This window comes from Muscardinus avellanarius, assembly GCF_963383645.1.
Source record: "Muscardinus avellanarius genome assembly, chromosome: 13".
Lineage (NCBI taxonomy): Eukaryota > Metazoa > Chordata > Mammalia > Rodentia > Gliridae > Muscardinus > Muscardinus avellanarius.
In genome coordinates this window covers 15498702-15514927 of record NC_137799.1, presented here as the reverse complement: position 1 = coordinate 15514927, position 16226 = coordinate 15498702, and the positions used below count along the sequence as shown (strand labels likewise).

At 49.0% G+C, this 16226-nt stretch overlaps 1 protein-coding gene across 1 annotated transcript in view; it reads right to left on the bottom strand.

Moving 5' to 3' along the window:
- Nucleotides 1–16226, bottom strand: part of CDK5RAP2 (CDK5 regulatory subunit associated protein 2) — a gene marked incomplete at both ends in the record, with an annotated part of 199131 nt that overhangs the window by 78439 nt on the left and 104466 nt on the right. The window contains 4 exons of the mRNA XM_080708903.1: nucleotides 10–138; nucleotides 2195–2310; nucleotides 3726–3856; nucleotides 9290–9387. Coding sequence (XP_080565029.1) covers nucleotides 10–138; nucleotides 2195–2310; nucleotides 3726–3856; nucleotides 9290–9387 — 474 coding nt within the window. The remainder of the gene's footprint in view (nucleotides 1–9; nucleotides 139–2194; nucleotides 2311–3725; nucleotides 3857–9289; nucleotides 9388–16226) is intronic.

Sequence of the window (16226 nt, the reverse complement as noted above, 5' to 3'; positions counted from 1 at the left end):
CTCTCTTACCTCTGTTTGTTCTGATGACTGGAGTCGGCCATTTCCCTGGGAACCCATGCAGGAGAGATCAAAAATGGTTTTCTTCAGGTGCTGGTTGTCCGTGTACAGTTCCTTCACGAGCTGGATAAGGTCACCAACCTGGGAGAGAGCAGAGCACGAGGATGAAGGTGCCTCTTCAAGGCCAAGAAGTGCTGGGCAAGCTGTCCACCCAAGCCTCAGCTGTAGAATGGGCTACTGTCAGAACTCGCCATGCTGGTAACCATGAGACACTTAGGGTCCCTGATATGGTCTCAGTCAACGACAGCTAATACTATCTCTGCCTAGCACTGGGGCCCTCTGGAGGAAGAATCTCCCAGGGCTGAAGTTTCTGCACTTGTCAAAGCCTTCTCTTACAGGCAGTAATAGTAATAGTTGTCCCCTACAAAGCACTTTACAGCCACTAAAATACTCCTGCAAACTTTAGTTAGCCACTTCCTGAAAGACCTAGAGGAGGGACACAGCATGGTGGTATATCCCCATCTTACAATGAGGAACCAGAGACACGGAGAAGCTAACTGTTGGGGGTCCCACGGCTAGGGTGTCTGGGGAACTACATGAGATGTGACAAAAGTCAAAGTGCCAGATGACGCAGGAGAGCAGCTGCCTCCAGAGAGCACGCAGGCCACATCCAGACCCCGGGCTCCCAGCGCGGGCCCAGGTCTTGTACGCCAGGCGCAGAGGCAGCTGGACAGACACTACCTGGGTTCCTGCAAGCTTCCATTCCTAGAGTCTGGCAATTTTTCACATATTTCTTAGTGGGAGAGTCATTAGCCCTTCATCAAAGGTGGAAAATCCCACCCTGACTACACATGCTAGATATCTATCAAAACATAAATAAAAACCGGATCCAATCCTGAAGGAGGATGTGGCAGGAAAAGCAGGACATTCTGATTCCACACACTCACTAAGGGCCAACCAGTGAGCTGCCTGCACCCCGACCACAGACACACGAGGCATTAGCAGCAGCTGCTACCACCTCCATTTTCTTTTTCTTTTTCTTTTCTTTCTTCTTCTTCTTCTTTTTTTTTGGGGGGGTAAAACCCAGGGGCATTCTACTTCCAAGCAACACTCCCAGGCCTATTTTTTATTTTGAAACACAGTCTCACTGAGTTGCAAAGGGCCTCACTAAGTAGCTATGGACCTCGATCCTCCTGTCTCAGCCTCCCAAATGCTGAGATTACAAGCGTGCGCCACTACACTCGGCCCCCATTTTCCTATTTGCAAAAACAGAAGCTACCCCAATGCTTCTTGCCTTCCTCCTCCCCAAATATCCCAAGTTTTGTAGTTCTCTTTGCTATTTCTGATTTCTGTGCCTCACGTGGGCTGCTTTCTGTGCTGAGAAAACTCTCTACCTAGATACATTCCTATTCACCCTTCAAAACCCACTTCAAGTCTCACTTCTGTTGAGAAGCTCCCCTGATCAAGTAAGGGGCAATTAACCTCTGCTACGCTAGCTCATGCCTTCAGCAGCTGCCTCTTTCAGCAACTCTGGCACGCCACAGGCAGTTGCGCGTTTACATTTCTCTCTTCTCAGCCAGAATATGAACTGTCCCGTGACAGAAGCTGAATCTCGGTCCCGTAAGTCACACGGTCTCCTCTGCGCTCATACTTGTATTCTTAATGGTTCTTAAACCTTGGAACACAACACCCCTCTAATCAAATCATCTATCTGCAGACTGTGAAACCATTCCAGGTTAAAAAGAGATGTACTGATCAAACTCAGAACTATATTCATTCAAAAGCCATCTATTAGCTCCTACTATGTATGCCAAATACTGGGACATCAGAAACAAGACATGATTGCTTAGTGGAAGATGGTCAATGCCCAGAGATGAATAACCAAATAATTACACATCAGTATAAGAAGGACATAGCTTTGGATTAGAAGAGAGGTAAGCAACCAGAGGGAAAGGTGGCTCCCTCTGTGTGGAAGAGCTCGAGAGCTTTCCCTGGAGGACAGCAGGCCTGGGCTGGGCTCTCCAGCCTGAGCAGGGGTGAACAGGACCCAGGACACTCCAGGTAAGGCACACAGCTTGGTGAGAGGAGGGGAGACAGGAGAGGAGAGGGGCTTTTAGAATCTCACACCTCTGTGATCAGGAACCCAGGACACAACAAAAAAAAATTTTAAAAAGCATTAAAAGTTAATAACCCATACCTTTTTCTTAAGTTCTTCTTGAGAAAAATGTTCCACTTGAAACCGACTGTGTTCTTCAAGGCAAATACTTAGATAAGATGTTTGATCACTATAAAATGAAAATGAAAACGGTTCTTCTGCACAAAAAAAAAAGTGAGGAGGGGGAGGAGAAAAAGAATATCAAAAACAGATCCCTCCAAGCCCAATCCCAGTGCAAGTCCTCTCAAGCACCGTGAGTGGGAGGGGGGTTTAAAGCACCACCTTGGAGCGGGAGGGAGGAATTTCCCCTCGCTCCACAGGCTGATATCTCAATATACGGCTTCATCTCGGGCTGTAGGTTTTCACTGTGGCCAATTCTGAGTTAAAATTTGCATAATAAGTGCAGAGCCTGGAGACCATTCTGAATGGCACAAGCAAATGGTGATTTCAGTTTAAATGAGCGAGTGATTCTGTTTAGGCAAGAAAACAGGAAAATTAGATGCGACCCCAAGGGCAGGACTCATGGGAAATAAAAGTGCCTGATATATTTTTACTGGCCCCAGAGCCCTCGTGGGGAGCGAGCGCACCAAATGCAGAAAGTGCCTGGGAGAGCCCAGGCAGCAGGGCCCTGGTCCCGAGCCTCAGGGCCTGCCTCTCCTGCCCACCTCGTTCTAAGGGTGGTGAAGAAGTGGAGGGCAGGCCATTCCCTGGGCAGACACATCACAACCAGTAGCTCCTGAGCACGCCGCTGCCGCAGGGCAGTGCTGACGTACCCATGGTATACTGCCAAGTGCTACAAAGAGCTAGACCTCAGGCAGCACCCTGGCTCAAAAATGCACAAGTCAACCCACACCGCCCCCCAGATCAGTCTCGTCACCTGTAAAATGAAGTTACTAGCTCCTCTACCTAGAGGGATGACCGTGAGCATGAGGAGTGAGAAGGTAAGAGCCTAACGCTGCACCTTGTACACAAAACGTCAAACCCATTTTGTGTGCCGGGCACTGGGCTAGAGACACAGAAAGAATTAAAACACCAGCCCAGGGGCTCAGGTTCCAGCCAGGGAGAGGGCCGGACATGCGGTAATGAATCCTACAGGCCCCTCATCAGAAGCCCTCCCTGAGGAATCTGCAGTGTTAGAGCAGCGCTGCACCTTGAAACGGCAGCCCAGCCCCCCACTGTGCCCCATTGTCTGCAGCACGGGACTCTGCAGTGGGTGCCAGGGGAGGCAGGCACAGCCAGGAGGGGACTGTGGGTAGTGAGGGGACTGCAAGTCCCCAAGGTTATCTAGAACTAAGAGTTTCAAATGATACAGAAAATAGTAGCGACAGCAAGGATGCAACCCTGCAATGACCCTCCATGGCGTTCACACAGTTAAGGGGGTCCTTTCTCCATGGAAGGCCGAAGCCAGACAGATACAGACAGGCAGGCCCACGTGAGCAGTCGCCAGGCAAAAGGCCCCCAGATGCAATCCGGGGCTGCTTCATCTCCTCACAAAGTTCTAGGGCTCTCTAAGCTCGGCGGAAGCCCCCCAAGTGGACAAACCCAGAGGGAGATGCGTAGAAGAGAGCTGTACCTTCCCGCCTCCGCATCTCGCTGATCTGCTCCTCCAGGGTCTTTTGCAGGTTCCGATACAAGAGTACATCCCGCTCCAGCTGCTTCCGCAGGGCGAAAACGTTGTTTAACTCTGCCTGCAGACTGTCAACACTTGGTACAACAAGACACCAGAAATTTAAAAACAGGCCTGGTTGTGCTTTAAGATGCAGAGCCCTGCAAGTCAGTCTGTGGTTTTTATGTCACTTGTGTGGGTTTTTTTTTTTTTTTCTGGTTATAAAAGTAAATACATGTTTGCTACAGAAATTTTTAAATATAAAGGTGTAAAGAAAACAAAAAGTACCACAATCCCACTACCAATTAACACATGGCAGACTGTATTTCCTCCCTTCCTCTTACTCTACGAGAACTGTCACAGGCTGAAATTATACTGAGGCCACAATGCTGAACTGTGCATTTCCCACTTAAATATTCCCTGATTTCTGGAATTTCTTTCCAACACCATTTGTAATAACTACATTATATGAAGTCAGGTGAATGTCCCGTCATTTACTTTATATCATCCCCTATTAGCGGACAGTCCGATCATTCCCAATGATCCACCACTAAGTTTTGCTATAGATGTAGCCAGGTAGAAATAGCCGTGTCTAGAATGTTCCTTGGTTTGGAATAAGGCCATGAGAGGGCCGGGTGTAGGCGGGAAGGCTCCCCAGAGCCTGGGTGTCACCTGGCACCGGGGCGTCAGAACAGAGAGTGTAGGGGGGAAGGAGGCCGTCCCGGGGGAAGGTGGGGGCAGGTGGAGAGCGAGTCCACGGTAAGGGAAAAGGCCCAGTGCAGGCCCAGGGGAACTTCACTGTGGTGGGCTAACCACTCAAGAAGGCGCCGCCTGCACGGCTTTTATTCTGAGTGGGGAGGGTAGCTCTACGTCCCATCAGCATTCCAGGGTGCTGCGCTGTAAGAGACAGCTTGTGTGGAGCCCGGAGCTCAGAACCCAGGGAGACCTTGCAAACGCATACCACCCGGAGTCTGCTTTGGTCTTGAGGGGTCCTGTCCACCAGAACTTTCTCCGATGGTGGAAACAGTCTGTATCTCTACTGTCTAATAGTGTTAGCCACGAGCTAACGTGCCTATTGGACATTTGGAATGTGGCTTCAAGTGGAACTGAATGTTTAATTTCATTAAATTTAAAATAGGTTTACATTTAAATGGCTACAGGCTATTCTACTGGACTGTGCCGATGCATAAGAAAGGGTCTGGACTTCAACCAGTGTCAGCTGGCACAGATCCGAATCACTCGCACTCGGGTCTCAGAGGAACATGGAGACCCGGCTGACAGCCACATCACGAACGTAACGCTGTACTGCACATCCCCTGCCTAAAACGCGCTGTGACATTCAGGTTATCTTCCTACAGAGGATTCCCAGCAGTGCAATTAGAAGCATGTGAACATTTTCCAGGTTACTAAAACACCTCAACAAGTCCGAAAGCCTCCATTTTTAACACTGAGAAATATATGACTGCCTGTCCAGTGTCCAACCTATGGTTCCCTAAAAGACTCCACTGACACCTTAGAACTATCCATAAAAACTATGGGTCCATGGATTTTTCTAGGGAGAGGTCCCAGAAGCTTTCATCCGATTTTTCCAAAGGGGTCCACAGTCCCAGAATGGCTAAGGGCTGCTGCTCTTGAGTATGTGAGCCACAGGCTCAAGCCCCACTCCTCCTTCAGAGAGCCATTTCCAGCTCCATCCATCGAACTGCACATGCAAATCAACACATACTGGAAGGAAAATAAACCATTACAACTAATCTTCTATGCTTGCTGCTTTGAGGGCGGCTCATTGCAAAGCAGACTACATGCAAGGGAAGGGCCTGCCAGCATCCTGCGCAGAGCCCCATTTCAAGACAATCGTAATGATCAATTTGTACGGCTGACGGGAAACCTTCCCGAGGTATCACAGCCCGGCACTCGCTGATGCAGTCGTGCTGCCGAGACATTTAACCAGGGAGAAAGGAGATTGTTTTAGCGGAGCGCCAGCGATTAGGCCCAGGGAAGGCTAACTGCCGCGCTCCCGCTCCCATTCTTGACAGGGTGAGGAGTACACGCTGCTGCTACCTGTCATTCATGTTTCCCAACTCCAGGCTCTTCAAGGTGTGAGGAGCCGGTAGAACAAAAGGTGCTTTGCTCAGAAAGAAACAAGCTCCTGCAGTCTTCTTTCTAGAACCGGATGAGGGGCCAGCAGGAGCAGAAAGAAGAGTCAGGGAGAGCTGATCCCAAAATGGCAGAGCACCACTAATGGGTGCCATGACCTTGGGTCAGTCAGTTAAACCACCTCACGGAGAATGAGGACAAAAAGCCAGGCGTGCTAGTGCACGCCTGTAATCCCAACACTTGAAAGGATGAGACTGGAGGATCACGAGTTCAAGGCCAGCCTCAGAAACTTAGAGATCCTGTTTCAAAATAAAAAATAAAACAGGGCTGGGGATGTAGATCAGAGGTAGAACACCCCTAGGTCCAGTTCCCAGTACCAAATAAAATAAATAAAAATGGGGATAAAAATATCTTTCCTTTGAGGCTGTTTTAAGAACTGAGATGCTACATGGGCAAGAGTCTGGAACAGTACCTAGTACATACTGGATGCTCAGCAAACATCTTCTTCCTACTACATACCTCAACAATTCCCATACAAAAGAGGTATTTGAGTCAAAATTTCTGATTCCCATGAAGTACAACAGTGGTTTCATCTGGAAATGATTTTCTCCCCTCGGAGACACCTGGCAATGTCTCGTGACATTTCTTGGTTGTCACAACTGGGGCTGGAAGGGGCAGGTATGCTACTGGCATATGGGCAGGGCCAGGGATATTACCGACCATCCATAATGCACAGGAGAGTCCCTTATGACAAAATAGTGATCCAGCCCCAAACCCAACAGTCCTGGGGTTGAATGACCTTGAGAAGAAGGTATACTTTGGGCCCCTCAAGGTAGGGGGCGTATCAGCCAGAACCGAGGCTCGGAAGCCAAGGGGGATCTGAGCGCTAATCAACCTTCACATCTTGGAGAACACATTTTTACTTCCATAATATAGGGCTAAGCCACAGACTTCTGAATGTTGCCACAAAGGATAAAAAGCAAACGTGAAAGGCTCAGGCTCGCGGCCGTCCATGCCAAGTTTCTTTCTCTGATTCCTAATTGTGTGTGTGTGCGCATGTGTGCATGTGTGCGTGTGTGCGTGTGTGTGTGTGTGTGTGTTACTAGGGAATGAACCCAGGAATATTTTGCCTCCGAGCTACATCCCCAGCCCTATTTTATTCCTCATTTTGAAACAGAGCCTCACTAAATCGTGGAGAGCCTCAAAAGTTTCTGAGGCTGGCTGCAAACCTACGATCCTCCTGGTCTCAGCCTCCCAAGTACTGGGATTACAAGCGCGCGCCACCATATCCCGCTTGATTCCTAATTCAATCACATGTCAAAAGTGAGCAGGCTAGAGCCCAGTGGGCGCTCTGCCTGCTCTTGCCCACAACTCTGCCCTCTGGGTGTGCCAAAGTCTGAGGAGCCAAGAACCTGTGGGCTAAGTTTATGCATATGGGGAGACTGAGGCCTCTGGGAGCTTTCCCTGTTGCTATTCTTAATGTGGGCATCAGGTCTTGAGTGCTTCCTATGTGCCAGGCAGTGTGAAGAATTCCCAAAGTGTCATCCCCTTGTCCAAAGAGCCCTGTAAGGTGGTGTATGGGTAGATAAGCAGGGGTCGGCAGGTAAGCTGATAGGCAGGTAGGTAAGTTGGTAAACAGGTGGGGAAGCAAGCCAGCCGATCTCCTTTTACAAGCACACACACTGAGGCTCAGGGTAGGAAGACTTACCCAAGAGCTCAGGGAGGCTGAGTAGCGCAACAGGGATGTGGACCCAGGCCTGACTTCCCCAAAACACACTGCAAGCCTGCAGATGAGCCAGGGCCTTTCAAGCACCCCGCGTAGTCACTGCCCAGGCCCACGGCAGGCCCATCATGTTTTTACTTATTAGGAAAGAGCCTGCAAACCTTGAAGCCATTCACGATGTTGAGGGGGCTTGAGAGCAGCCACAGCCACCCACTGAGCCTCGCAGGGCCCAGAATCTAACCCAGCTCCCCCTCCTCAAAGGAACTGTGCAATGGAAGCGAAATCCCTCCAGGCTGTTAGTTTCCCAGGTGACTCAGCCCCTCCCAGGGAAAATGGCCAGCAGCTGAGGCTTCTTGGAAAAGCTCACTTTCAGAGATGCCTCCGCCCAGAATTTCATTAGCATGTTTTTATTTTCTCTAAACTCATTTCAGATTTTAAAATCTGAAAATCATCTCATAACTTACAGGAATGGTGCCAGGGGAGGGGCACTCGCACACAGCATTTCCCGGGTGCCTACCCCACCATGCCCTGGGGCGGGGGGGTGCAGGTGGCGGAGGACCCCGCCCCCAGGGAGCTCTAGGAGTAGCCGGGAGGGCAGTCACTGATGCCCACATGAGGGCCCGGCGATGGAGAGGGAAGGAAGAGAGGGACGACGGGAGCGGCGGCAGGAGCAGAGGGGATCAGCTGGGCCTCCTGACAAGAGGAGCACTTGAGCCACTTCCAAAGGGCAAGTGGGGGACAAAGGGGCAGGGGGAGGGGAGCACGCACAGGAGAGGGCAGAGGCTGCAAGACAGCCCGCAGCCAAGGAAGAGCCCTCGTGGCAAGCGCAAAGGGCACAGGAAGGGAGGAAAGAGAGGTGAAGGGAGGGAAGAGGAAGAGGTGATGCCTTTTACCTTTTTATTATGAAAAAGAAATGGACATATTCACAAAGAGCAGCCGATGTAAAGAGCCCTTCCCCATCCACCACACCCAGGCCCGACAAGCAGGGAGCCAGGGCCGGTCCTGCTCCACTGGAAGCAGCTTCCTCTGCTCCTATACTGGTTGCAAGGGATCCCAGACATCATATCCTTTCAACTTGAACATCCTCCAGGTACAGAGGAGTGATTTTTAATGCAAAATATCCCGAGACCAGCCCTGCAATTACAGATGTGCAAACAGAAGCCTGGCGCAGGCCACCTGCTGGGGACGCAGAGCTGGAGAGCGGGAGAGCTGGGACTGGACCAAAACCGTGGCCGGAACTGGCTCTCCTCACCGCACCTGGCCGTACAAAGCGCCTCCACATTTCCGCAGGCACCCGTCACTCCACCACACGGGCCTGTTTGGGTCCCAGAGTGCTACCACCACCTGTGTAACTTTGGACAAGTCCCTTTCTTAGTTTTGATGAATTCATGTGAAATAGGGGTAACATTATTACTGACCTCACAGAACAGCTGTGAAGATCAGGAGAAAGACCCATAGAAGCACTTTCTAAATATATAATAAAAATGTCAGTAAATGTTACATGGTTAGCTTTTCGCTGCTCCAAATCAGGCAATTCTTGATAAAACAGGTGCGTGACAAGCTTTGTAAGCAAAGTGGTAGGGCTTTAAGGGCTCAGAGACCACCGGCATTTTTCAAGAAGTGCATGTGCGTCCGAGTGTCTGTGTCTGTGTGCATGCGCACGTACACGCATGTTTCTGCCACTACATGAGATCTGGAGAAAAACCCTCACCTGTCAGAGTCCTGCAGAGATTTCACCAGATGGGAATAGATGTCCCGCTCCTTCTTTAAGACCTGCGTCAGTTCCTCATAGTCAGACTGTTGCTTCTCCTGGAAATGACAATGGGCATCAAACATTAGGGGAAGAATCTTTTATTATGCAAACAGAAGTGGCTAGTCTGGCTTTTATAAACATACAAAAGTGAAGGGGCCCTCTGGCTCAGGCCACAGTCAGACAGCACCACCTGCAGGAGGAGTGGGGAATGCCTGCCTCACTGCCTGCTACACTGTGCATCTGCAAAGCCCCCAGCAGGCCCACAGCCCCACAGCAAGAGGCTTGGTCCTAGGGAGGCACCCCTGGGAGGTGAAGGAACCTCTGAGAAGTGGTGCCGAGTGGGAGGTCCTTAGGTCACTGGGGCATACCTGGAGGGAATCGTGAGGCTCCGGCCCCTTCCTCTCTTTGGTTCCAGACTATCAGGTGAGCAGTTCGCTCCACCACCTGCTCCCTGCTGTTGCCCATCAAACACCGCATGGCAACCCCAACACAATGGGGGTGCCCTATCCTGGACCGCAATCTCCAACACTGCAAACTAAAATCAACCTTTTCTCTTTGTAAATTAGTCATCTCAGGTGTTTCATTATAGAAACACGTATCTGACTAATATGCTTACCCAGCACGGCGCTGAGGGCTGGGCTTCCACACCCAAAAGCTGCAGTGGAAAGACTCCTCGTGGTCATTTGACTCACCCATCCTGCAACTGCCACCCTGGAGCTGCCAGGCACTGTCTTCACAATGCTACAAAGAATGCCTTGCCACATCTGCTCTTGCTTCAACAAAAAGAAATCCACAAACCCAAACCTAAGGAGTACGGGACAAGGCACTTGTGGGAGAGTAGGAGAGCCCTAGTGAGAAGCACTTGGGAGGCATCCAGAACCCAAACCAGCCTCTGCTACTTCCTAGAGGTGTGGCCTTGGCTGAGCGGCTTAACAAACCTCTATGGGGCTCAGCCCCCCTCTTATAAAACAGGGACGAGGCAAAGTGTAAATTTTCTTAAAGTTCAACTATTGGCCTTGCCACATGCCAGTTTGGGGACTTTAGAAAGTTACTTACCCATGGCCTTGGCATTCCTACCCGTAAATGGTGGACAATGCCCACTACCTTACAAAGTCATAGGGCAGAAAAGAGAAACTGTGCACTGTATAAAGGGTGCTTAGAGAGATGGTTAATTCCAGTATTGGAAAATCAGGGACAGCAGAAGCTATGCCTCCAGCATTTTGTTGTGCTGGAAAACAAAAAGTGCTTCAAGAGTTGAACAGTAGCTGTCAGGGGCTGGCGAGAGGAGAGCTGGGGGGTTGTGGTCACAGCACAGGGTTTCAGTCACAGGGTGGAACTTCAGAGTGCTCAACACTCACACATGCACACACACACACACACACACACACGGAAGCAATGTGAGGTGTTGGATATATTGACTAGCTAGACTGCTGACAATTTCCCAATGTATACAAATATCAAAACATCTCTTTGCAGACCTTAAAATAAAACATTTTTAAGCCAGGCATGGTGGCGCACGCTTGTCATCCCAGCATTTAGGAAGCTGAGATAGGAGGATTGTGGTTCACAAACAGCCTCAGCTTCTTAGTGAGGCCCTCTGCAACTCAATGAGACCCTGTTTCAAAATAAAGAAGAAAGAATAGGGCTAAGAGTATGGCTCAGAGATAGAATGCCCATGGGTTCCATCTCAGTACCAAAAATAAATATATCATTTTTATTTGTCAATTATACTTCAGTGAAGCTTAGAAAGAAACTAAAGAAAAAAAATGCTTATATAATGATGCAGTTTTGTCAAAGGACATGGGAGCCAACTTAAAAAGACTCCCAACTAGCCAAATCTGGGACAAGTTGAGCATCAAGATAAATAAAAATAGTGATGGATTATCACCCACTGAATAAAAAATGAATTCATGAATCCATACTGATGAATGGATCTAGGAGAAGAGTAGGCTTTTCTTTACAGTAAAATGAAAACTAATAAATGTGGGAAGAATGTTGGAAATAGAAGTCACCATTTGACAACCGTCATGATAATAAATAATTCAGTCCAGAAACATAAAAGGATGCTAAAACGAGTAGGTGAAAGTTTGAAGATCAGGATATTCACACAAACTCAAACCATTCCCCCCAGAAACATATATAATGCAAAGGGAAAAAAGAATAACTGACCATCAAGACCATCTTCTTAAACTTATCAAACTCAGCATGGAACAATTCGAAACCATGTGCCATAGACAGGACTCACGAGAACACTGAATCTGTGCCGTGATATTCTTGCCAAAGTCGCACAGACTAAATCTACTCATCAGGGAGACGCCAGGCTGAGGGCGTCCAAAAGCACAACTTCAAAGGTGTCGAGGTCAGAGAGCCAAGGAAAGACTGAGAAACTACCCCACCCTTGATTCTTTAGATGAAGGAATCAAGACTAGAAAAATACAAGTTGTGATCCGGGACTGGGCCCTTTGCTGTAGAGGGCATCCGTGAGACAACAAATAAACTCAAATAAGCCGAGGATCGGAAGGGAGGGGTGCGTGCGGGCTAACCCCCAGCCGTGGCGGCTGCACTGAAGGTCCCTGTTTACAGACAAACACATCAAAGTATTCGGAGGTGACAGGGCTCCACACTGGTAACTTTCTCTCAGATGACCCCCCAGAACGAAATCCTTAGTTCTCGTGAATTCCTATAAACTTGAAAACTTTCATTTCAGCCAGGCATGGTGCCGTTCACCTGTAACCTCAGCTCCTCAGGAGGCTGAGGCCAGAGGAACGCAAATTTGAGGCCGGCCTGGGAAACATACCAAGACCCCATCTCTAAAAGATTATTTTAAAGTCACAAATGTTTCAACATAAGAAGAAATAAACGTCAAAATCGGTAGAGCATAGCTAGCACAGTGCCAGGCACTAGCGAGGTGCTTTCCGAGTGCTGAAGAGACTAGTTGGTTAAAGGAGATGCGGGGCGCGTCAGCCTCTGTGGTTCACGGTGACTTGAGTTTTATCCTGCAGTTAGGGTACGCTGTTAGTAAGGCGGTTCACAACCTTACTAACTTTCAGGGGCTACACGAACGTGGTCAGAAAAAAATTACATCTTCATGTGCACCAACCCCTCACTGGAGTGTAGTGTTCCCTTCAATTATGAGTCAAAGGAAAACAGATATTGTTTCAAACCACAGCAGTCCTGGTGATTGTTATTCCTGTGACTTCGTCATTTTAAAATAGAGTTATTTTGTATGTGTCACGGGTACCACAAAATATTTATTCTTGAGACCGTAGCGCAGTAGGAGAGTGCTTGCCTAGCTCACGTGAGGTCCTGGGTTCCATACCTATCACTGGAGACAACAAATTATCACTACTGAAAAGCTACAATAGTCACTATACTCACCACTAGATCTTGGTATTTAGCACATTAATAAAGAGGATCATTTCTATAGCATTTTAAAATATTTTTTCCTGTGTGTGTAATATTGGGAATGGAACCTGATGCTTCTGACCTCTGACCTATACTCTCAGCCCTATCTTATTATTTTATTTTGAAACTGTAGGAATGCAGGAAGAAAAGTCTTCCCCAGCCTGAGGTTTTAGTTAAGGAAGCCCTTCCCTATATTAGAATTAAGGGAGTAGGATATAGAAATAGGGCATAATGTAGGATGTTAGAATATAAGGTTAGGATAAGAATGTAGCAGTTTGTGTAAGCAATGAATTGAGTAAGCGGGCAAACGTTTTACAATGAATTGAGTAAACGGGCAAACTTCTTACTTCTGTTATAATCTGCTTAAAATCCTGACTTCTGTACACTATGGCTTAGGCACCGGAGATAGTGTCCGGAGATGGCCTTTGTCTTAGATATGGGTGGTATGTAGAGAATGTTGGGAGCTTGTAAAAGTTTATCTGTCGGGCAAACATCTGCCAGCTAGGGGCGGCTCCTGAAGCACGGGCCCACATCCCCCATAGGGAAGATAAGGAGACCCTTGGCGGGCAATGACTTAGGGAGGCAGCTCTGTGAAACCATTTGCTATAATTCAAATGTATGTGTGACTGCTTTAAACTTAGTGGTTGTACCTGTTTACCAGTTTATTTGATTGGATGTATCTTTGGCGGGCTCCTCTTTGGCGGGCTCTGACGTATGTAACCACTCCCTATTCTGGCGATAAAGTCAGAGCTGTCTAGAGGCTGGGGGTCGGCCCTCGACCAACTCCCTCGACTGGTGAGTGACGTCTGGGTTTCGACCCCTGGCTAGCCAGGAAAGAGCTGCAGCACAATAAACCCTGCTTGATATTACATCTCTTGTGTGTGTCCTTCGTTATTTGGGTCGGTGGGCGAATCTCGAACTCTTCAAAACAGGTTTTGTTTTCACTAAGCTGCAGAGGACCTCACCAAGTAGCTGAGGCTGGCCGCAAATCTGCCATCCTCCTGTCTCAGCCTCCCAAGTACTGGGATTACAGGCCGGTGCCATCACGCCTGGCTTTTTTTTTTTTTTTTTTTTTTTTTTGCTATAATTGAATTTCAAAACAATTGGTTCTGTTCAGATTCCTATGCATACATCTTAGACATTTAAATGGTTTTTCCAGAAAGGGGATCTCTGGCTTCAGTTTGGATGCACAGGGTAAAAAAGTCCAAGAACCTGGGCCCAGAAGAACACGGAGGTGCTTCCAGCGCCAGCAAAACAAGGCCAGGCACCGCTGCACGTGGGGTCTGTGGCGCTGAAGCACCACGCTGGTCCTGACCAGGCGGCCACCCAGCCTGCCAGAAATGCAGGCCCTTTTGTAAAACCACCAGCTGAGTGTGGGGAGCCATTAAGGTCTTCCCCTTATCTTTACCAAAAGCATACTGCTGACTGTCCTTCCACCCACAGTCAACAAGGTTTGGGGTCATGGAGGTTTCAAAGTAATTAAGACTCTCTCAGAACTAATGATGCTATTGTTCTGTCTGAGCTAAGGCTAGGTTTGTGTTGTTTGTGTTGCAACAGGGTATTGTTTGACCTGCCCAGACTTTGGACTTTTTCTCATCCAGTGTAACCTAAAGCTAAAAACTCTAAATACCACAAGAGAAGAAGCCCCAGTATCGGCCAGTAGAGATATCGACCCGGGAGTGTACTGGCGATCCTTCCATGTTTAGGAATAAATAATATTTGAAATTTAATTCTTAAGAGTTATATTATTTCATCCTCACTCCTCTCTTTGGAACCCATACTTTTGCCAGCAGGCTCCGGCAGCTGAGGAGCTCCCAAGAGCTCCCCACTTCGGCCCTTCAAGGGATCTGCCCAGGCCAGGTCTCACCAGGGAACCTTCCTCCTCCAGCCACTACGCATGTCGGCTCACTCGCATGAGGGCCAGTGTGCCACCACCTCCTCCTGGTCTGAGCAGGAGCCCACAGCGGTGCCCATGCCAGGCACTGTTCAGCACAAACCGAATGCCGCCGCGGACCCTTGCTGGCTGTGATTGAGTGGGTAAGCGGGGAACACGGGGACTTATGAGAGCCTTGAGAGCAGAGGTTCCTCTGGGGGTTGTACATAATGGAAGCCAGAGTGAGTCACCATCTTCCTAGAAGCGAATTGCTCGCCCGTGTTAAGTAAATGAACTCTTCGAGCCATTTGGGTCCCATCTCATCAATCAGCTATTCCCCGGTGCTGGATCATGCCCCACTAGAATGAAGTCATTTGGATGCCTAGGCAGAGATGACAGCCCTGTAGAGCTCCTTGGCATGGAGGCAGGGGGAGTGACAAGAAGCACCCAGCGGGAGCCAGCGGCCCCTGCCCCTCACCAGCCCCTCCAAACTCCAGAAGACTGGCCAGGGGTCCACGTCAGCTGTGCGCCTGGCTGCAGTGTGTTCTCCACAGCCCCAAAGCCACGGTCCCAATCACCGTACTCCCCTGCACTGAGAATGCCCTGAACCCAGGGCCAAGTCCACTGTGAGCCAGGTCCCAAACCATGCTAACCCAGTCCACTTCTCTTCCCTGAATTCCCAGATTAGACAGAGACACCAGACATCTGGGAGGTGCTGGGTCTATGGTCAAAGGCACAGCCCCAGAGCCCCTGACTGCTATAGTCACGGTGCTCACCGACCCACGGAGTGGCTGCTCAGCTCCGGGGGCATCTGTCAGAGCCGCCAGCATGTCCCTACTTAAGACCCACTTTGACTATTACTTTGCTCAAACCACTCAGTGTTTGGTTTGCAACCCAAAGAATGGCCCTACTATGCTTATACTATTTCTACTCCTCTCACAAGGAGGCACATAACTCCCCACTTTACAAAATAGAGAGGTGTGTTTTGGAAAGACCTAGAAAGCTGCCCGAGGTCCCGGAGCTAGTAAGCAGCAACACTGGCATTCTGACCCCCCAGCGGGGGCACTTCCTACTCTGCCATCATTGCCTTGATGACCTGGAGGAAACACATGTAACATGCATGTCACAGTCTGAGGAGGGAGCAGACATGTAAAGAGGAAACTCGACGGGCCACTTCCTGGTAATCAGGGCAGTTCGGTGGCCTGCTAGATGGTGTCTACTGAGCAGCTATGTCACAGCCCTGCAACAAAGACATTTATTTTAATACTCAGAAAATTCAGCAGTGGTGTCCCAGCCATGTCAATAACCAAGCTATAAATCTCTGGCTGCAGCCAGTCAAATACAGTTGGTGTGTTTTACTCTGTCTCCTTCAATCCTCTGATCAACTACCATTAATCCTCAGTACCACACAATGATTAGACAGAAAACAGACTGCCCCGAGTCTATGGAAAGATCATCACAGCTTTATGCTCTTTGTAGAAATGAGCAGAGGACAAATCCCAAATCAACACAAAATGACCAAGGGCACAGCAAAAGAAATCCACGAAGAAAAGAACTACAATCTGAAAGCATACCTTTCTTTTGGAGGAAAAAAATGAAAGATTGCAACAGTTGGGA